General features: G+C 41.0%; 1 protein-coding gene and 1 long non-coding RNA gene across 2 annotated transcripts in view; one reads left to right on the top strand and one right to left on the bottom strand.

The window, feature by feature from the left end:
• Positions 1-22,045, top strand: part of TGFB2 (transforming growth factor beta 2) — a 69,654-nt gene that overhangs the window by 35,980 nt on the left and 11,629 nt on the right. Inside the window, exon 2 of the mRNA XM_067564944.1 lies at positions 8,154-8,317. Within this exon, the coding sequence (XP_067421045.1) occupies positions 8,154-8,317 (164 nt within the window). The remainder of the gene's footprint in view (positions 1-8,153; positions 8,318-22,045) is intronic.
• Positions 4,271-9,944, bottom strand: LOC137164243 (uncharacterized). The gene is made up of 3 exons (XR_010922973.1): positions 9,810-9,944; positions 8,145-8,291; positions 4,271-4,369 (listed from the first exon to the last, which is right to left on the bottom strand). It is a non-coding gene; the product is annotated as an uncharacterized lncRNA (long non-coding RNA).

Here is a 22,045-nt window from a genome sequence, read left to right as displayed (position 1 = left end):
AGATTATTAGTAGGATTTACCACCCACAATTGGGGCCATATTTTCAGGAGCATTCTGTTCCCATTTCAGCACCAGAATACATGCCAGATTTTCAGAGTATAGAATGTGCTGAGCGCTTTTGAAAATCAGGCCACAAGTGTCACAGTAACAACTACTGGTTGCTATGGTTTCTGGAAATTCTGACCCTTATTTAGGTATCTCTGAGGAAGCTGAGCTTTTTTGAAAACCTAACCCAAATTATGGGTGCTGAGTACTTGAAAATACGATCTTTCTGGTCTTGGTTTAAAGCAGCAGAAAGGGTTAATCCATGTCTTTCAAAAATAAATTAGCATTAGTTTCACAGTTTGCAAATGGACCCTGAGTCTCTTTGCCCCAGTGTAAGTTCCACGCCTGAATTAACTCACTGTTTCATTACAACTGCAGTATATCAGAAAGCAGTGGCTATATGTGCCTACTAAGAGGATGATAATGTTAACTATATCTGAGGCCTTTGCCCAGCACCAGACATCTTTTCAGATAAACCAGCAGTACATACGTGTCCCTGTAACTTTATTCTTTGGTATTAAGTTTCACCATCCTCCCCCACATTTTGAGGGAGTGGAGTAGCTGTTGTCCTTTTTCATTGTCTCCTCCTCAGCTGCAGCGACCGGATATGTTTTAGCAGAGTGGCTAACTATTACTTCCATGTAGCACAGAAGATGAACATGCACTCACTCTTGTTATCTTGCATAACGGCCCTTCTCCACTTGGTAGCACACAGTGAATAAGAGAGGAAGAAGGAAGAGCCAGAACTGACTGTTCAGTAGGGTAACTGGTTTGCAGCCAGTTTTGGTGGTATGGGAGGACATTGCACAGAATAGCAGCATCAGCTGTGGAGTCATACTCCTCTAGCTCAGATTTGGGTAAGGAATTTGAATGGCCTGCAGAGCATGTGACAGTGCTACCTAGGTGGAGTGGGTGTGTAGCCATTTACTGCCTTGTTTGTTTGTTTTCCAGATTGAATTATGTTTCAAGTTGTCTGCAAAGATTGCTAGCTTCATGGGAATGGGAGTGGAAGGGAGACAGAGAGAACATGCACAGTCAGAGGCAAAGCATGGGGGAGGGGCACACAGAGTCATGTGTCCCCCCCAAATTTCTGTTAGGCCCACTGTAGGGTCACTGCTGGCCTGTGGGGCCAAGCGCATGCCCTGGTATTTATTCGGGTCTCGCACAGGGACCCTTTGGGATTTAACTAGGGCCACTGGGAAGTTAATGTGCTTCCAGCTAGGGTGGGCTTGGAAGTTACAACTGGAAGCCACCCAGCCTCCAGAGGCTCGGGGTGGGACTGGGGCTGCCCCACTCCTGCTCATGGGTTTCCTGTTGACTCAGAGCTGGCCCTGCTTGGTCACATGGTGCCACCGGGCCCCCTACCTATGCAGCAGCTGGCGGAGCCAAGCCAAGCATGTGACCTCAAAGGCCAGGCGAGCTGCGAGTTGCATTGTGAGCTGCACCCTGTGGGGAGAGGCAGGAGCAACAGCTGGGGGGTGCTGCAGGGAGGGGCCGCTGCTTTCCGGGAAGGGAGACTGAGGGAGAGGAGGAAGGGGAGGCCTGCCTGGGGTGCGGGGGAGGCATGACTCAAACTTTGGGGGGGGGTCAAACCTTTAATTGTGACCTCAACAGTTGCATGTCATCTGTTAGAGAATTACATCTTTTTCTAACTGTGTCTAACTTTCCAAGCAGGTAAAAGTACTTTTTTCTTTTCTTATTGTATAATAGATTTTTACAGAGGAACAGCAGTCCAACAGTGGGACATTAAGCACAAAATTGGATAATTATTATATTGTGAATTCATGATCTCCCAGAACTGTATGGCTGTAATTAGCTGTGCACTGTGTGGGGTACATGGAATTTCACAGGCATGGCAGGGATAGAACTCATATTCTCCTGCTGTAAATATGGTAAGCTTGTATCACTTAAGCATAACTAATAATCTATTAGTTATCAGCAGAACAGGGCCTGTGATCTACATTGAGTTCATGAAAATATAAAGAGAAAATTACACAGATAGATTCCCTATTGGATATGTATTGACCACAATGATTCTTCCTTAAAAGAAAAGCTCATTCATTAATATGGAAAGAAGTTAATTAAATAAAGAGACCTCTTTAATATTGGTTTGTGTAAATATAACTGATGAAAACAAGCCAGGTGTTTGATTAAGTAGAATGGGAGCCCCTTCTAGAACTAAGGTTTTGGGTTTGTTTGTTTTTCATAGCAAGGATTTCCCAGGACTTTACAATCCATGTTCTGAATGGTGGCATATTGGTTCTTTACCATTCTGCTGTTTTGACAGTTCTAGCAGCCAGTATCAGTGGTACAGCAACTGATTTGATTTCAATAGTCATCAATATTCAGTTCTTCCACTGTTTCAGAAGAATATTCAGCAATTGGGTCCTAAACCTATTCTCTTTCTTATTGCCTTTATGCTAAGGGAATCTCTCTTCCTTTCCTTCTCTCTCTCTCTCTCTCTATCCATCCAAATATATTATGCCCATTGCCATGATATGTAGACACCAAATGCAAGAATTCAAAGAAGTACCGGGGGATGAGATTTTGAGCCTTGTACACCACTTCTTTTCCCTCCCCTTTTGCCCCCTGTGATTAGGATTTATTTCTAGGGATTATTCTGTGCAATAGATCAAGCTACCTGTCATTTTGCTTAGGCTCTTCAGAACAGATTTTTAAAGATACTTAGGCATTGTTGCACTTGGCATTGCAACTTCTAACTGACTTAGGAGCCTTAGTCTCATTTTCAAAAAGGAGTTAGCACTTAGACGCCAAAATCCCATTGACAATCAATGGGATTTAGGCTCCTGAGTGCCTAAATCCTTTTTGAAAATGAGACTTCAATTCCTAAATAAGAGATGGATTGCAGCAATGAGCACAGCAACACATAAGTGCCTGTATAAATCTTGGCCTCCCTCAATAATAGAAGCTACAAAAAAGTGGGTCTTGCATTATGCTCTGAAAGAGACAAGACACAAACTTATCATGATCTGTGGTGGAAAGGAATTCCATTGAGCCCTCGGCTGAAAACTCCCTGCAGTACAGTCCCCAGAATGTCACCCTTAGCTCCATCAGCCTCAGTGTCCCTTTTGATGGTAGGGGACTGTGAACAGAGAAGTGGTTGCTGAAGGAGCCAGGTAATAACCCATTGGCAACTTTGAAGATAAAAAACTGGGATGTTAAAGTGGATCTGGACAGGGAGCCAATGCAGAGTGTGTAGAATACTTCCTGACTTTATGGCATCACTGCAGGAAGTTGGGAATGATGTCTGAATAGATAACTGCATCAAGAATGACTTTACAGCTACAGTATTCCAAGGCACTGGAATAGCAGATGGATGTCTTCAGAAGCTTTTATCACAAAGGGAAAATCTTACCACAGGGGTAACTGTGTACACCTGAGCTGTCCATTTGGGCCTCTGAATACTTGAATGTTGGACCCCTGAAAATGTTAATGTAGCCCATAGGTATGATTTGGTCCATCTGTATATAGGCATCCGACTGCATTTGGGAGACTCTGCTTTCTGCAGGATTCTTCAGTCATGTTGGAGTCACGAGGTAAGCAGAGCAGTTAGCTGTGAGATTTTGGAATCCAGATGTGTTAGTCAACTGTCTCATTCCTTGCAGAGGTTTTCACTGGAAGAGGGAGCCTGACAGCAAGGACAGGATCCTGCTGGAAAGAAGTTCAGTGATAGCTTACAAGTTGCCTTTGCCTCCACTTCCCAGTACATACAGCTTCAGTTGTCACATGCCATTGTTATGAAAGGGGGGCTGCTCTGGGCAAGAATCCATATGTAGGGCAAGGAATGAAATCTAAACAGGAGGTGGGAAGAAACAATGTCATGTTATGCAAAAGTGACTGCTGCCTATTAAAAAAATGTAGGTTATTGCTATCAGTGAATTGCAATCTACACAGCTTAGATTATTCTAATAGTCAGAGGCTAGGGCTGTCTGCCAGAGCATAGAAAGCATAACAACTGCATTTAATAACAATCAAGCTACTCTTATAAATATTTGCATATGCGTCTTCAAAGCCTACTACATGGCCATTCATATAATTCAGTTAAGAGGAATAAAAAGAAGAGAGAGAGAAAAAAGGGACCCCATGCTTTGTAACTGCCATAATGAAGAATGGGCAAAGCACCAGAAAGAAGAGGAGGAGGGGAAAATAAAAGGCAAAGAAAACTGTCCAAAGTTTAATAAACACAAAAGGGAATAAAAATAAATCTTTGAAGCATTTATTACTGGCCCTTGATGGAAGGATTAGATTGAAGCTCTCAGCCTTTCCAGTGTGGGTGGATGTGTGAAGTCACTCTTTATGGTTTCTACCAATGAGAAAAGAAAAGTTGTTTACATTTCCTAACAACAGAAAACATATTGAATTAGTTCCACTCATTTGTGATGCTCTTTCAAAGAATGCATAAGGCTTCTGCTCTCTAACAATGCTTAGAAACTAAATGGGACAGACTCATCCCTGGTGCAAATGGATTGAAATCATTGGGACAGAGTCAAAGGGGGAGTTGAAGGGAGTCCAACTGTACCTAATTTGATACAATTTGTATGCTAAGGAGGGGTCAGAAGAGGGTACAAATTACAGCATTTTAGAGTTACTTGGGGCCAAATCCAACTTTCTTTAAAGTCAGTGGGAGTCTTTCTGCTGCTTTAAAGATGGCTACAATACACAGACTTAATATTGATACAATAGGATGTATAGATTTCTTCTGTAGCTCCAATTCTGCAGTTGTTTCTAAGGATTTTGTAAATTAAGTAACCCATCCTCAGTTATTTTCACATTTTTGATGTCCTACCCCTTTCTTGTAATGGAGATTGAATCTTATTTTATTTGGCAATGAAAAAATGGTAAAATAAATAGAGAAAACATTGATTTTGTTTGTTCAGAAAAAATACATTGGGGAGGCAGATCAGGGGAATTACCGGCAGATCTTTCAGGAATGCATTCATGGATAATAATAGGCTGTATCAAAAACAGAAAACAGAAAAGGGACAAGGAAGTTTAATTTCCACAAACAACACTGAGCAACCTAGAGGAGACCCTTGCTAAGTCTTATTCAATAGAAATAGAGGAAGAAATAATTGGAAATACAGTAGAGCTTTATTTAATTCTGAGGGATGAAATGGATCGTATGTACCTCAAATAAAGAGTATATGAATGAGATGTGTGTGTTTGTGTATGTGTGTGCATTTGCCTGTGTGTACTGCTGGATTAACTCTTTCCTAGCTTGGTATAGCTACAGGGAATACAATTGTAGGCTGATACCTTAAATAATTGACATGGAATTATTATTGACAAGGACAATTTACAATTAATCCTAGAGACATCAATGATACATTTATGCATTATTAGCCAACATTATATTCCTCCCATAATGTGAAATTTGAGGGTTCTATTGAGGATTTTCTTTTCCTAGTAGGTCAAGAATTGGATGAGGAACAAGTAGTAGTTTTGGAATTCCCTGTAACAGAAAAAGAAATTAAGAAGGCTGTTTTGCTCTCAGTGGGGTTATAGCCAGTGCTTAATTTGTGCCAGGGCTGAGCCCCAGCACCTCTAGGCTTGACAGTTCATAGCCCCAGCACCTCTGGGCTTGCTGCGTCAGTTATAAATGTAAAAAAATTGCTTGAGCCCTGTCACATTTGTAATTACAAATTAAGTACTGGATATAACCCTTGGTCCAGACAGCTTTCTGATAGAATTTCTCAAAAGTATCCAGACTAAATTATTTTCTTCTTTGTTTAGAATGTAAAGGGAAACTTTTAGCAGAAGGCAATTCCCTAGAACTTTGAGTGAGGCCATGACAACTGTATTACCCAAGATAAGGACTTTTTTGAGCAAGGCTTTTAGACTATACTCTCTTTTGAATTCTGATTTTAAGATTATAGTAAACATTTTAGCCAACACAGTAGCAAGGATGTTGCCCAGCACAGTGCTCATTCAGGGTTTGTTTTAGGATATGGTATATTTGTTAACTTAAGAAGGCGTTTTAATTGATGGGACCAGTAAGAAAGACTGGTAAGTCAATGTGCTAACTGTACTAGTTGTGAGGAAGGCGTTTGACCATGTTGAGTGGAGCTTTATTTTGGGAGTCCTCTTTTTTGTGGGTTTTGGTAGGTATTCTGAGAATTGGTTATCTACTATGTATAGTGAAGCCAAACTATGGTCTAGATTAATTCTGTGCCATCTGAGACTTTCCTCTTATTAAGATTACTTTTCAGGTAGACCATTTCCCCAATTGTTTTTAATGAGATTTTGGGTCATGTGTCTAGAGGAGATGCCCTGGTGAGGGGCATAAGAACAGGACAGATATATGATTTCACTCTTGCCCTTCTCTTTACTGCATTGGTACTTGCTTGTATTTGCTCTTTAGTGTATTCAAGTCCAGACAGAATGTGTAAAATAGATGCAATGAACAGTGACCTATGTACTAAATATAAAACTGAGGCTGGCACCTTTTTGCATATTGTCTGAAACTGCTGGGTTGTTCAGAAGTTCTGATAGCAGTGGAAAAACACCCTAAAGACATTGTAGACATACAACATATTCTTTGTCTGTGGGTTTCCGTTGTTAATGATCTGTCTCAATCATCCTCTATTGCAAGTGGCTTAGAAATAGACTCAAACTTATTGGAGTTGCTTTTTCCATAGCTAGGAATTGTACAATGCATTACAGAAGAAATAACTCTATTCCATCGGTAGGAGAATGGATTATTGTCCTAGAGTCAGTATGCTACAGGGAAAGGGTTTGAGCAAAAGGTCTCCTCCGGACATTTGAGAAAGCATGGGAGTCACACTCGGGTTTTTAATTGTCCGGATGCCCTATCCTGTAGTGTGCTGGGTGCCAACTGCTTCCACTGTATGACAAGTATTGAGTTGTGTGAGGGGTGGGGAGAATGTTGTGTTTTAAAGATGGTGGCCCAAATTTTCTGCTAGCATAACCCCAGTGAAGCCTCTGTAGTTACATGGACAGAGAACATGGCTCACTTTGTCTATTTTTAATGCTTCCCCTGCCCCATTATGTGTTTTTCATCTTTGTTGCTTTTCTATACAGTTTTCAGTTTAAAAAATGTAAAAGAAATTTCAGGCTTTCCCTTTGCTTTAGTGGGAGTTGTATTAGGCCCCTACATTCACCTCGACTCATCTCTGAATTTGGCGCATTGTACCCACTCTGCAATTGGAGGACTTCTTACCAAACAACAGGGTGTGGAGAATGTTACAAATGCAGAGCGTGTTCATCAGCATTACACATAGTTTGCTATTTGTGCTCATGGACAAATTAGGTAGAACATCTTAAGACGATCCCTGAACCCATTATGTTATCTGAAATTGGGTTTAAGTGCTTGCCACATTAACTTCAGATGCAATTCAGGAGAGGAAGACCTTTTGAAATTTAAACTGATGATTTTTTTAATGCTATCTTTAAAGATTTTGGTTCAGCTTTTCTGAATGTTAAAACAGTACCTGTGCCTTTGCCTGACCCTTTCCAGTGCACAGCAGAAGTTCATTTTAATATACATGATCAGTTATTGTTTGTAGCTGGTCACTGTGTACGTAGTTCTCTTTTTGTACATGCTAGTTTGTTCCCTTTCCCTTCTAATTCTTTTTTGCAGTTCAATACAATCAAAATATTTAAAACAGAAAACGTTCTACAGGGCTGGATATTTTTACTCTAGACTTTGAAAAAATGAAACCTATACAGGACAAAGTGTTTGTCATTAAATTCTGGTTTCTTGGCAAATACGATTAAGCATATGCAAGTCTGAAATCATCCGCCTGATATCAACTATCATGAACGCGCTCCAATTTATAAGCATCCAGGATTTTCCACCATTATGTTAAAAAAAAATAAACCCAACCAGGGTTAAATGCATGCCCGGAAAGAGTTTGAAATGGTTTGTTAATCTCTATTAATAAGCTATTCCTATAGTCAAATTCATGAGTTTAATATCATTAACAATTTAACCAGAAACTGGCCATTGGAAACTGACTCATACTGCACACATTTCCCTTACTTGTTTCTTGAGGCTATCTTGTGTTGCAGTCTTTGAAAGAACAATGTATTTGATCATTTTAAAAGATTACACTAACTTCTTGCAGATGCCATCCCACCAAACTATTACAGCCTTTACTACAGGATCGTAAGATTTGATGTCTCAGCGATGGAGAAAAATGCTTCCAACTTGGTGAAGGCAGAGTTTAGAGTCTTTCGTTTGCAGAATTCAAAGGCACGGGTATCTGAACAACGAATAGAACTGTATCAGGTAAAGCTCTGACTATTACTGTGGATTATTGTACTAAGTCCTTATGATTACATTCCATGCATCTGATTCTCTTCTGTCTTACTTTGGTTTAACCTTAAATGATTCCATTGACTTCAGTGGAGTTACTCCTAATTTACAATGATGTACACAAGGAGAAAATCAGGCCTCATGTGTTCAAAATCTTCAAGTGACTTCACAGTTCAAGCTAATAAATTAATAGGAGCAATAATACTTTGCACTTGTACATCTCCTTTCATTACAATATCTCAAATTGCTTTACAAATAATAATTCACTAATTAAGTCTTACAGCACCACTCTGAAGTAAACAAATTTTATTATCCCCAATTAAACAGATTGAACAAAATGAAGTTAAGACCCAATTTTCAGAAGTATCTCTAATTCTGGGTGTTCTGTTTACATGTGAGAAATTGGACTGTTGTTCTCAGGCCTAATCCCCAATTGAACTGGATCAGAGCCTATTTACTATTCCTTACCAAAAACTATCTCTACAACATTTCAAAGCAAGATTACAATTTGAGGCTTCATTCATAGTATTCTAGGGTGGTTTCTGTATGATAGCCACAGATCACAGGGAAAGGAGGGAGTAGAAGATGCACTTGGTTATGGGATTAAGGAAAGGAACAGACACAATGAGTTATATGTTACCTCTTCTCATCCCTAGGTCCTGGTGAGACTCTTTTATATTTTAATAAAAGGTTTTTTGTGAGTTACTCTGAAACTTCACCAGGCACTTCAGCTAATAATATAGGATGATTTATGAACACAGCTCCCAGGAGTTCTCACCAAAGGAGTATGTTGGTTATCATATGGACATTACAGGAACCACGTGATACTAGTGTAGCAATGCCTCTCTGCTAGGCATTCTGCCCTGGGTCACACCAGTTAAACCTCAGTAAAATCAACAGGGCAGACTCTGGGCAGTGCCATGGACGTCAGTGAGACTGCTTGTGGAGTAAGCCACAGCTCAGTGGAATAAGGTTATTACAATTTGCTTTAAGGGTTTATGCTGCTTTCTTGAAATTGGAGCTCTGCTGCCATCCTCCTGAGAAGCTAGCATGAGACATACGCACTGCAGTCATCATTTAGGCCAGGGATGTGCAGAATTCTATTGCAGGTTCTGCTGTGCAGGTGCCCAACTTACAAAACAAAGGGTCTCAGAATCCTCTTAGAAATCAGCAGCAAGAGTGCTGGAGTGAAGATTGCAGAGCAGGTGCATACAAATTAATGAGCTCTAGATATAATGGCCCCACTATTCACAATAGACTATGACTCCTCTGCAGTTCAGCAGCTGGTTGTAGACTGGAACCTGGCTTTATTTTATACCTGTGATGGGGTGGGAGGTAAGTTCAAATGCATGATTTGATTTTGAAGTTTCTGTAACATTCATTAAAAGAAAAAATTAAAGTGAGCCTCTGGTGAAGGTTATAAACCAGATAAGGTGATTGTGGGGAGTGACATTGCAAGTCTCACCCTGCTATCACACCAGTGTGCCTCTCCATATCTGAGGGTAGTTCTGTCTTTATGCTGGCTTGGTCTTCCTACCAAGACTTCCTCCAAGGGCCTAGTTTCTCAGTGGTATTTAGGCACTTGGCTCCCATCAACAGGAGTTACTGTCACAGTGCTTCTGTGGTAGCTAATCAACCTTTTGGAAGGTGTGTGTCTGGGGCAGCCTGAGATAAACCCATTGGATTTCTTCATTTGGGCAGTGAAGGGGATGAAGGGCTCAAAGAGTGCCTTTTCTTAACTGAGTGCCTGACTAGTAATGAGGGCCAGCTGGAACTCGTTACTGGGGGGTATGGACTTGAGCAAGCTTGTGCCCTAGGTAAAGTATAGACACCTGGGAAAGGGCAAGTACTTTGGCCCTATATGTGCAGTTATTGTGGAGAGCTGCCTTCTTTTTGTGTTCGGCAGGGAGTAATGAGGGAAGGTTTTATATCAGTAATAAATCTAGACTAGAGTGAAATCAAATCAGACTTCCACAAAGAAACAGGAGGCTAAAGCCAGCCAGCTCGATATGTGTACTTACTATTTTGCTCCTACTTACTGATTAAAGACACAAAGCCTGGGACTATAATACAGTGTTAGGTCCCCAGTGTGATAAACTTGAGTTTGTCTGCAACATTTCCTTTGCAGTGACTTATTGGAGTGATGGTGTTTGTGCAGCTACTGAAGTCAGACTCTCTGGTTCACTTATTAAAGGCTCCTGAAACTCTGGAATATTCTTATGGCCAGTTCCCTCCTCTTAAGGTTTTTATTTTCCTTTTCACTGTGGCCTAGCTACCAATCTTGCATCCTTACATACAGCTCTTAATAAAAGGGTTTACCCCAATCATTCAGCTAGCTTTGTAAATGGTGAATCTGTGCTATAAAGCATCTTTACTACTACCATCTCTAAGTACTGCTAAATTCTCTTTCTGACCGCCCCAAGACTTGCAGACCCAAAAGGAGGCAGCAAAAGAAGGGGCACTCGGTGGGGTCTTCAGAACTTTGAAATGCCTCAGCTGGTTCAAAGATGAATTGACATCCAGAAGAGAGGGTTGAAGCTGGAGAGGAAGGCAGATCCACGGAGGGATAAAAAGAACAGATGTCTTGGGAAAGGAGGAGACAAGCTTGAATAGAACTGTGGGGCTAGGATGAGGTTGAAACTAGAGCTAGAAGGTTCTGGAGGTGGAGAGGAGAACCTGTGTATGGGAGGTGAAATGAGTGTTGAGCCAGGTCCTTAAGTCCTCTGGTTTGGTAGAGGTAGGAAGGAGAGAGGAATAATAAAAGAAAGTGGGGTGGATATTTGCATTATGTGTTGGAATTGTATTTCATTAATGAGATCCTGTTCATTAGTTTTTCATTTCATTTAAAATTACTCCCATTTCCACCAGTTTCTGGGAATGAGTATGCATGGGAGTCCTCTATCTACCTCTGCAAAGCTGAATTCAGGGGGGAGATGGGAGGGGCAGGAGCCACTTCAATGGGAAGGAGGTGTCCCCCAAAATTGTATGTGCAAGGATGATTTGAGAGGGTGAAGGGCTCCATGGAAACCAAAGAGACCTGTCAGCTTTGCCATGTAGTAGATTTCACCTCATAGTCAGAGAGGCTATGATTTGAGCAGTGTGTGAACGGGGTGGGGTGGAGTGTAAAGGTCTGGTACCAGTAGGTACTTTTTCTAACTTGGTAACGCAGCAGTGAATAGAGCATGCATGACAGGACAGGGTCCTAGTATTTGGAGTTAATGTCATAGTCTTATCTTGGGAACAGTTACAGCCAAAAATATAAAGGTGGGAAAGAGAGAGATGGCGAAATTAGCACCTGACAGCTATCACAATGAAAAACTTTCCTTGCATTCTCCCTCTAGTTCTCCAGGTACCTGGGCCTCTCACCTTACAGAATCACCCCTTTCAAGCTGAAAAAGATAAAAGGCAGAATCTTTGCTTCCCTAAGACGTTCTATTGACAGTTCCTGTCCATTCCTTTTGGGTCCTCAGCAGAAAAAGAGTGCACTGAGTTTTGCTAAGACCCAATAAGGGCACTAATTCCAGGACTGTATTAAGGCAATCTCAGGCCCTAGATGCATCAGAACACAAAGCCCCATGATTCCAGCCCTCTGTTTGGTGTGATGGTGCCTGTGGGCTTCTCTTCTTTCCCAGAGAGGTGGGGTAGTGGCATGGAGCCCTGTTCTCACTCCAGGAGCAGTAACAAGGGCCTCCCCCCTCTTGGAGGTGGCAGAAGGATCCCCTCTCCCCACCCCCAGAGAAGTAGGCTTGGCAGCATTGTATTTACCCCAGTAGCCAGAGTGAGCTGTTTGAGGGGTTGGCCCAGGCCGCTGCACTCCTCTCCTCCTGTCGCAGAAAAGATCTCAGAGTTAACACCTTATTGAGATGCACAGGGAAGTTACACTTCTCAGAGCTATTGTTTCTATCCCCCGTGGACTCAGGCAGATGTCACTGCATTGGTTACATCAGGGGCACATTTTCAAGGTTTTCTTTACAGCCATGAAAACTAAAAATTTTAAATGAAAGCTTATTTCTGATGTAATCACATGACTCTGCAAGCTGGGTCCCAGATATTCATTTATAGTACCTATGCTTTAATCTGGCCCTGATTGACTCCATTCTGTCAATGATATTCCCGCTTCTGCACACTGTGGTGCCACTGTAGGTATCAGGGGCTTTGTTCTAATCTTGGCTTTGCCACTGACTTGCTGTGTGACCACAGGCAAGTCACTTGATGTCCTTTGTACTTGTTTCTGATGACTTTTACATCAGTATAAATTTAGTGTACTTCCACTGAAATCAGTGCCTGACTAGTGTTAATGAGATCCAAATCTGACCCTTTGGGCTTTTGTTTTCTCATCTGTCAGAGTGGTAAAATAACACTTACCTGCCTCACAGTGGCATTCTGAGGATCAGTTAGTGAATGTCTGAAAAGCCCTGTGCAGATGTGAAGTGCTGTATAAGTGCTAACTATTTCATCCTATTCCTCCTCATTTCATTCTCATTCCATTTTCATTCCATTCATTTCATCCTCATTCATTCCTATTTCATCCTCTCAGGAGCAGGAGCCAAGCTTCTTCTGTATTATATAGATGCTACTATCTTTCTAAGCCTGTAACAGGTGGATGGACCCACAGATATTTAAACTTGTCAAAAGAGCTATCATTTCTGTCTCTTTTCCTCCCTGAACACTCCCTTTTATCAGTTCATGGTGGCTGTTGAACATCAGCACTCTGGAGAGTGGGAAGCTCGAAGGAAAACAGCACAGCCACAAACACCAGAGAATGATCTTTCCTAGTGTGTCCCTAACCGTCGGCTCAAAAGCATTCATGTGATGCATTTTCAAATGTACACCAAGACTTTAGCGAATATGAGGAGGATAAAGTCCTTTTGGAGAAGGAATAAGATTAAATAAACAAGTCCTAGCATCCTCCAGTGGCCCTCGCTATGTTTTTAAAGATTTATGCCAAATGCAGGCTTTATTGGAATTTGATCAAATAAAGCTTGGATGTTATGGGAATGTCTTTGTTCATCAGTGCTTTTGTCTGCTTTGAAGACTCAGCACATCTTTCTTTTATTAAGGTGCTTCTGTATTTATGAATAAAACTTCTGCACTCTTCTCAAAAGGCCCAACTTTTATGAATAAGTGTTCCAAAAATAAATAGGCATCTTAGCAAAGCAGGACACGTGAAAAGCACAGCAGGGCAGATTCCTATCCACTCAACTTGTTCTGAGAGGTATTGTTTTTAAGGTAGCTTTATTAGGTACAGACTGTCAAACAATAACATGTTAAAATGACTTCCTGTGGAACTGGCGCCATGTTTTGGTAACACATCATAAAGCATCGTGAAAAATGCAGTTGAAACGCTGGTTTTTATTGTGGCTGTTATCTGAGGCTGCTCTCTCTATATGGGTACCTGATTGGCTGGTAGAAGAGAGGAATGCACCACAAGAAACATTAGAGGAAGAAATAGTCAAGCTGAAGTAAGCACGCAGCATCAGGTTAGAGCCCAAGGGGGACATCAGATTACAATGAAGAATTTGAAGAAACTGGGAGCAGAATTTTACCCTTTATGTGTCAGGACCCAATCCAAGACTTCTGTGGCATTGGATAAGAGCTGAACAGAAGAGTATACACTTCAGACAAAGATACCTTAAAGGTTTTTAAGGGCCTCCTTTTGAGGGATAGAAAGAAGATGCCGTGGAATATATCACCCCATTATGAGTCAGATTTAAATGTAAACCACAGCCAGTGTTCCAAATACCACACTTACAATTCAGACAGTGTTTTGTCTTGTTTTCATTCAGTTAGGGAGTACAGTTAGAACAAGATACTAAAAGCTTGGGCCAAGCTACAATGGTGTAAATTTGAAGTAATTACATTAACTTCAGTGGAGCTACCACAGATTAACCCCTCGTGTAATTGAGAGCAGTACTGTGTGGGCCCCATTTCTCGTTTGAATGAGAATTCCAGTTGATTAAATGGGTTTGCTAAGTAATGCATTTTTCATGCCTTGGGAAATACTTGTCAGAGAAACTGGATTTGGGGATCTGAACCAGGACAATCTATCTATAAACCTCACCCGAGGCATTTGACGTCATTTGACTGGTTTTGTGATGGATTACATATAAAACATCTTATTTTGATAGTTATCACAATTTATATGATTTTATCCAGAAATTATACTCTTGCAATCTGAAATCTGGCTTCACTATAACAAATACTACAAACTTCGTAGAATATGTGGACATAAGTTTTCTTCCCTGCAAAAGGAAAAAATGAAATGGTGAGACTTGGTGGGTCAGTATTAAGTGTATCTCTGGTATGTGGGGTGTATTTATGCCTAACTGCTTTCTATTTGTATTATAATTCCCTTTTGTTTGTTATCCTGCGAAGTCTAGTGCAATCTGAAGAAGCAAACCATATCCCGTTACAAATTGACATAGGTGAATACATAGTCACAGGTATACATTACTGAACATAGAAATATAGACCATTGCCAGACAGACATTTTTCAAGTTAGTGACAAGTATTCCTTATTAAAGCAACACAGTGTCAGAGCAACTGAATACAGAGATGCAGTATTGTATTTCGATACATCTTGGGGCCTAGCAGTTAACACCCTGTAGGATACAGGGTTAGGCTGGGTTCTACCCCCAAACTAGCAGGAGCTGGGCGTGTTGTGGAGGGAGACGCTTTAGCCTCCATTTTGGGCAGAATGTTCAGTAATGATAAAGAACCTTGTGTTGCTGAAAGTCATCCTTTTGGCTTTTTAAGGAACAGAGATGACTGAGTTAGAAAGAGAGTTTAATAAATCCTGGGTCTGAAGAATGACCACCATGGTGTATTATGGTGTCTTTTGGCCTCAGGCAAGTGTGTATTGGCAAAAGGAGCTCTGATTTGCTCTGATTATTACTTATTCAAGACTCTTTTGCCACACTGATGAAAAAATGGCTTCTGCCACACAGCTTTGTCTTGGGAGCTAGATAATCAAAGAATAATTTGTAAAAAGGGCCGCAGGCCTGGGCTAAAAATAAGGGAGGAATGTAGCTGAACACAGAGACCCCTTCTCTGCTAAAAGAAGAGAGAAAGGTACCCCCTTCTTTCACTGGTGTGCAGGAACATGGCTTCCTCACTGGCTGGTGAAATGAAAACTTCATAGGCAGGGGAATCTGAAGAAGGTGCAGTGGAAGAAGTGGCTGCCTGGTAGAAAGAGTTTGTTGGATTTCTAGTCTTCCTACCTGTGGATGGAGCAGAATCAATGCTTGACAGAGAAGAAGAGGTGACCCCCATCTGCTTCTTCATGAATACAAGACTCCTCCCTCCCCTTCATAGAATAAAAAGGACTGAAGAGGAGATGCTCTGTCAGTGAGCTCCTGCTCCCATCTTGGAACCAAAAATCCCAGGGCAACAACATGGCTCTGAATCCCATTAGATTCCACACGACCTCTAGCAGTCCAAAGTATATGCACAGGGATCAGAAAAGGATCAGATAAGTGAGTGGAAAAGATCTGAGGGTGAAGGATAGTGGAGGAAAAAGGATGAAAGAAAACTGGAGGGGGACAGAGTAAAGATTTGGATGGGAGGGAAGTTAATCACAAGAGAAAATGGGATTTTAAGAAAAACAAAGCAAACAGAGATGGAAAGGAACAAAGAGGAGTGACTTATGGAGAGGGAGACAGGATCTTGGGAGATGCAGTGAGTCAATCATTTTAAATTGGATAGTAGGTGTGGTGCCAAGATATTGCAATAAAATGCACATGAATATAAGCTATAGATGTCAGGGGACACGACTGTGTAGGAGAAGCGGGAGAGACCTAAATTAAAATGGGAGATGAGAACGTGATTGCATAGGACTCTGAGGGTAGGGATAGGAGAATGGAAAACCATTCTTGCTTTGTTGGCTTTGGCCCCTAGTTGGTGCTTTAATAAAACCCAACTTGCCTCTGGCAAGTTACAGCTAAATGCTAGATACATTTACAAGATTTTTTTGTTTTGCTTCATTTTGCATAAAACCTTTCTTCTGAACTATCTTAAAATCTTCTAAACTGCAGGAAATTGCATTGAGTATTTCAAAATCTTCCATCCCCAACCCTCCTTTCTTGTTTGTTGCTTACACAATGCAGAGTCTTCCCTCCTGGTTAAGTGTAAAACGTGTTTATAGAAAAGAGGCTGTGGAACACCACCTCCACGCATTGTACACACCCATACATGTACCTTCATTTGGCTGAGTAGGGCCTTCATTGGAGGATAGGGATGCCTTCTGCATGGCTCATCCCACCACCATGAGATGATGCAGTGCTGTATCATCACGTTTAGAGACCTGACCATGACAACCACCTGAACTGGTCAGCTTCCTTTTTGATCTGCTTTAACCATCGCATCCTCCCTCCTCCATACCCTCAAAGCAACTAGCAGGCTGATGCAGCTAGGCAGTTACTGTGCCAAGTGCAGCTGCCTCACACCTAGAGATAAAGTGAATTTGGGTCTGTGTGCAGTATGTTCTTTTTATCTGGAAGCTTGCGTGAAGAATGTGCCTGGCAAGTTTCAAGCAAATGCATCATAGAGCTATAGGTTTTAAAAACATTTTGGCAAGTACTTTGTACTTTTGTATTTTAGCAAGAACCCTGCACCTCGTAGGTTAGTTTCTAAGGACCAAATTCTGCCCTCAGTTAGAGCCTATCCAAAGCCCACTGTGTCAGGGGAAAGACCTTCACTGACTTCCAGTGGGGTTTGGATCAGGGCCATAGACCCTCGTAGCTCTATAATATTGCATAGGGTTGTACGGCTCTGAGAGCAGACTCTGAGTCTGAATGTGTTGCAAAACCTGTTCCAGAAAAATCTTGAAAATTCATGCAGCAAATCTTATAGCAAATAAATGGTTGCTCTCTTGCACCCATAGTGAGAACCACTTAACCAGCAAATTCATTTAGATCAGTTTTATCAGTATCTTATGAAATGTGCTGCAAAATCTTTTCACAGTTAATTTACAACATGAATTTTCACACAGAATCATTAAAGAAAAGAAGGAGAAGAGCAATCAGAGATGATCGTGATCTGCAACAAACATATGGATTTGTTTCTTACTAGAGTGCAAGATTTTCATTCCAGTTCCTGAACTCAACAGTAGAGTGAGAAGAAATTGGGGGCTAACTTGGAGGTTGGTTTCTCAACCTTACTCCTTAGAAAGGACAGCGTGAAATTAAAGAAGATTGTCTGAGAATATCAGTGAAATCTGGGATCTGACAGGGAATGAGTCTCTTATTCAGTAGTGAATGGCACACACTTCACAGGAACCAAAAACTGCATATGTCAAAACTTGGAAACCTTTTCAGTTATATTGTACAGGATGAAATAGCATCTGGTGACTCTTGCCATCTTACCTGGGATCACAGTGTGAACCATAAAAGAGGTTATCCTGAAGGTTATTTCCATTATTGACAAAGTTGACATGAAGTTCTCAGGGAGACAAAGGATATTGACTGATGAGTGTGGGAAGAATTAGTGAGTCTGTGGAGATGCTATAATACAAAACAATCTGAGAGGTCTGAAGTGGCAGAGGAGAGAACAGAAGAAAAGAAGTTATAAGTGAGCCAAGAGTATCTGGAAGGAGGAGATCAGAGATCCCAGGGTGCCTGGAGATGGGAAACAGATTATTGCCATTTTTTTACAAAAGAATACCCTCATATTACTGTTTTATAGAAATAGCTAAAAAGCGTATTAATTGATTATAGTTGTCACCCTAAATAGTGTTGCAATGTAGTAGACAAGATAGTTATTCTAGGGTTGCCGTTTGATTTTTGTGTTTTGAAAATTATTCAGTAATATTTTTAAAGGAAGGGTAAGTTGCCAAAAATGTTTCCTAATATTTCGTGACCGTAATACCCAGCCCCAAGTATAAAATGCCCTTTGTTATTGTTAAAGCTTGGTCTTTGATGTGAGCCTAGAGTTTTTTTCGGCTCTAATTGACGCGTGTAAGCACAATATCAGCCTGCATATCTATATTTGTATATGGTCATTACTGAACTGTAGTTGGGTTTGTTTGTTTGTTTTTTAAGGAGGTGATGGATTTATTAGCCAAAATTACCTAGTAATAAATTACAAGGTCCTTGGAACACTTGTTTAGAGGTTTTCTGTTCTTTGATTTCTTAATGTGGTAGCTGTAAGAATACCAGTAGCTGTTGGCCAAGCCACCATACCTGGATTACTCTATGGTCCTGATCCTAGAAGCTCTTATGTATCTGAGTAACTATGCACTTGAATAGTCCATAGGACTATCTATGTATGCACAGTTTTTCAGATGATTGAATGTTTGCAGGATCAGGGTCTAGTTTGGAGCTTAACTATATTTATAAGAAAGTTGCTTTTGGAGTTCTAAGTTGTTTGAAGAGAGTTTGCCTTTGTCTTTCTGTGAGATTCCCACCTTTTTATGTGTGTGATGATGATAATATGCTGGTTTAGATGGTTAGCAGTCCTTCATTTATCCCCTATTTTTGCCAGTTAGTTGTGTGAAAAGGAGGTAGCCAATGCAAAGGTTATAACAGAGCATTTCTGTATTTTCACTATTTAAAAAGTTAGAAATTCAGATCCTCAGCTGGTGGAAATAACTCTGCTGAAGTGAAATGGAGCCACACTGATTTACACAAACTTGGGGTCTGGCCTGTCTTGGAAAAAGAGCTGTGTTTCTGCTAGTTTCAGAAACTCTCCATTATTGTTTATTATCATATAAATTGCAGTATATAGCAGTGTAAGTGTACACAGTGCTTTACAAAACAGAATAAGACAATCCTTGCCCCTAGTTTTTACGTGGTACATAGAATGTTTTGCCTTGTTATTTACTGAAACATGCAGTGTTCTCTTGGAAGTGGAGACACACACCCACATTAAGGAGGTTTGTCTTCCAGAATTTTAATAATTTCATCTAATTGTCTTGTTCTCTTAGTTTTTAAAAAAAATGTCTTTTTTAAAAGCTAATGCACTGTAGCTTGTATGAAGAACAAAGCAGAACAAGTGGCAACAGAAATTGAGAGTACAACCTACTCGAATAGGGATGTAAATATCCATTACAAAAGGTAACCGTTTAAACTATTAAAATGATATCAGTTAACCATTTAACCGATATAATTTTGTGTCCCCCCACACACATCCTGCCCCCTTTCCTCAGCCTCTGGGTAGCGCCCCCAGCCCGGCTCCAGGGGGACCCCTGTCTCGGACCAGTGGTCCCTGGTGTTCCACAGCAGGGTGCTCCACAGCGCCTGCACCAGGGCCTCAGTCTTCCTGGGCAGCAGCAGAGTGGCCATCTCCGCCATTGCCCAATGCCGTCACCATGGAGACAGAGAGCCTGTGCCACCAGTTAACCCCCATGCCACCAGTTAACCGATAAATATTAGTCTTAATGGTAAGCCTAATACTTAACTGTTAACCATTTAACCATTAAGCATTTTACATCCCTATACTAGAAATGCATTTCCTCTAATGTCTATTTGTGATGAAATTCTAACCCTCTTCACCACTAAATATAGTGATCCTGGTCTTCGTAATTCCAGAGTCTCAGAAAGATCTACTCTCTTCCCAATGGATAGGGAGATGCATACAGGTATCTCTGCTTGCTGAGCAGAGAATGCACCCCTTGAGCTTCAGGGTCACTTCATAACTATTGAGACTTTTTAGTGAGTCCCTTTACAGAATTTGAAGAGTGGGATGTTTGGTGAGAGCAAGTACAGAATGGAGACTGGCAGAGAGAGGGTTTTTTTGTCCCTATGCTGCCACCACTAGAAAATTTTAGCATAAGATACAGTACTTTGGGTCTTATAGGCAATAAGCAGCAAAATGTGAATACCCCGTTTGTTTGCAGGGCCTTGGGTGTATTCTGCAAAGATACCCTTGTGTAATCTGTAAAGAACTAGACTGTGAAACTCTTATTTGCATCCACAAGAATTTATTCCTGTGAGTAGCCCCTTTAAAATCTCTGTGAGTACTCATCTGCGTGAGTTAGGGTTCATTAAACATGTGCAGGCAAATGAGGTCTTATGCATGTTTCTGTCTACGCTGTTTCATCAGCCTCTCCAAATGAACTACAATGTATGTTTGTGGGGTTTTTTTCAAGGGGTTCTGATAATACAAAGCATAGGCAACAGGGCAAGACACCATCTATGAGTTTTGTTAAGGTGCCCTCAGTGCATGAGTAAGTAAAAAGAAACTTGGTCCAGAATATTTAGCCATGCCACTTTTTTGGCAGTGCCATAGAAAATGAGCATAAGAACGGCCATACTGGGTCAGACCAGTGGTCCATCTAGCCCAGTACCGATAGTGGTCAATGTCAGGTGCTTCAGAGGGAATGAATAGAACAGGTAATCATCAAGTGATCCATCCCATTGGCCATTCCCAACTTCAGACAAACAGCAATCCTTGCCTATCCTGGCTAATAGCCATTGATGGGCCTATCCTCCATGCCCTTGAAAGCATGGCTCAAGCAGCAAAAAAAGTTTGGGAATTTCTGGTCTAGAATAATCCTCTCCCTTAAGGATAAATATATTAAAGATTATGAGACACTCAGATACTACAGTTATGAAGATCTCAGAGAGATTAACAAAGAGGTTTCTCTCAGTCACTGCCTTTACAGAGGTGTACTATGTACAAAAAGAGCAGGCAAAAAACAAGAAACTGCCCTCAGACTTCAAAGCAATGCTATTGAATCAAAGTTATACTATGTGCAATTGTCCAGAACTTTACTAGATACATTCCTCTTACCTGAGTAATCTTTCCATCACACAACCACATACATTTGCATACTGTGCAGTAATCCTTTTTAAAATCACATTATTGCGTGAGTGCATGTGAAAGGTAGGCCAGAAAAGCATGTTATGTATGCACAAGATCATTCACATCTTTATAAGCTGCAGTATTTCACAGAACTCTCACTCTGCTTTTACATATCGTGGGCCTGATTTTCAAAGGCAGCCTTCACTCATACACTGATAATGCTGTGAATGTATTGTGCATGGACATTTTTGAGCATCGTCACCTACCCATGTGTGCAGGTGATCAAATGTATCGCTGGTACATGTGGGTGATGGTGTTTTGTTTATGTAAGTTATATCTCCTAAACCTGCACATGATTGAATCTGTCACCTTCATATGCAGGTGATAATGAACAAAAAAGCCAGTTGGGATCCAAATGAAAATCAGACTCTTTGTAGCTCTTAAAAGTGAAGGATTAGAGGAGATGCTAGATGGATGTATGAAGGGATAGCTTTGTAAATTGGGGATTTTACCCCAATCCCCTTCTCCCCAACACCTGGAGTCATTTATATCTTTCCTTTCTCTTTCCACTTATTTACCTCTATCTTCCATTATTATGTTATTGTACTGGAAGTGTACATGGTACTTTCCAGATAATTTAAACAGGCAGGACTCCTGCCAAAAGAACTCATAGTTTAACTCATGCAAATGCAATTCACAAGAGAATATTTCAGGTCAGAGAAGGTGCTGACACATTGTCAGAGGGAAGATCAGCATAGAAAGAAAAGCTTCACAAAAAGAGTGAGTGGGCTTGAAACAGTATTTGATAGAGATGGCAGGTCCTAGTGTACTGGAAGTGGAGAGGTTATTGCAAGTGTAGAGTATGAACAGAAATAAAGTGCACAGCAAAAAGTGTGGCGAGAAGGACAACAGGGGAAGATAGGAAAGAGGATGTGGAGTGTTATAATCTCTATTCATTTA

This window comes from Emydura macquarii, unplaced genomic scaffold (assembly GCF_026122565.2).
Source record: "Emydura macquarii macquarii isolate MOO-44397 ecotype Brisbane River unplaced genomic scaffold, CSIRO-AGI_Emac_v2 contig_2676, whole genome shotgun sequence".
Lineage (NCBI taxonomy): Eukaryota > Metazoa > Chordata > Testudines > Chelidae > Emydura > Emydura macquarii.
This window is presented reverse-complemented; position numbering and strand designations above follow the sequence as displayed.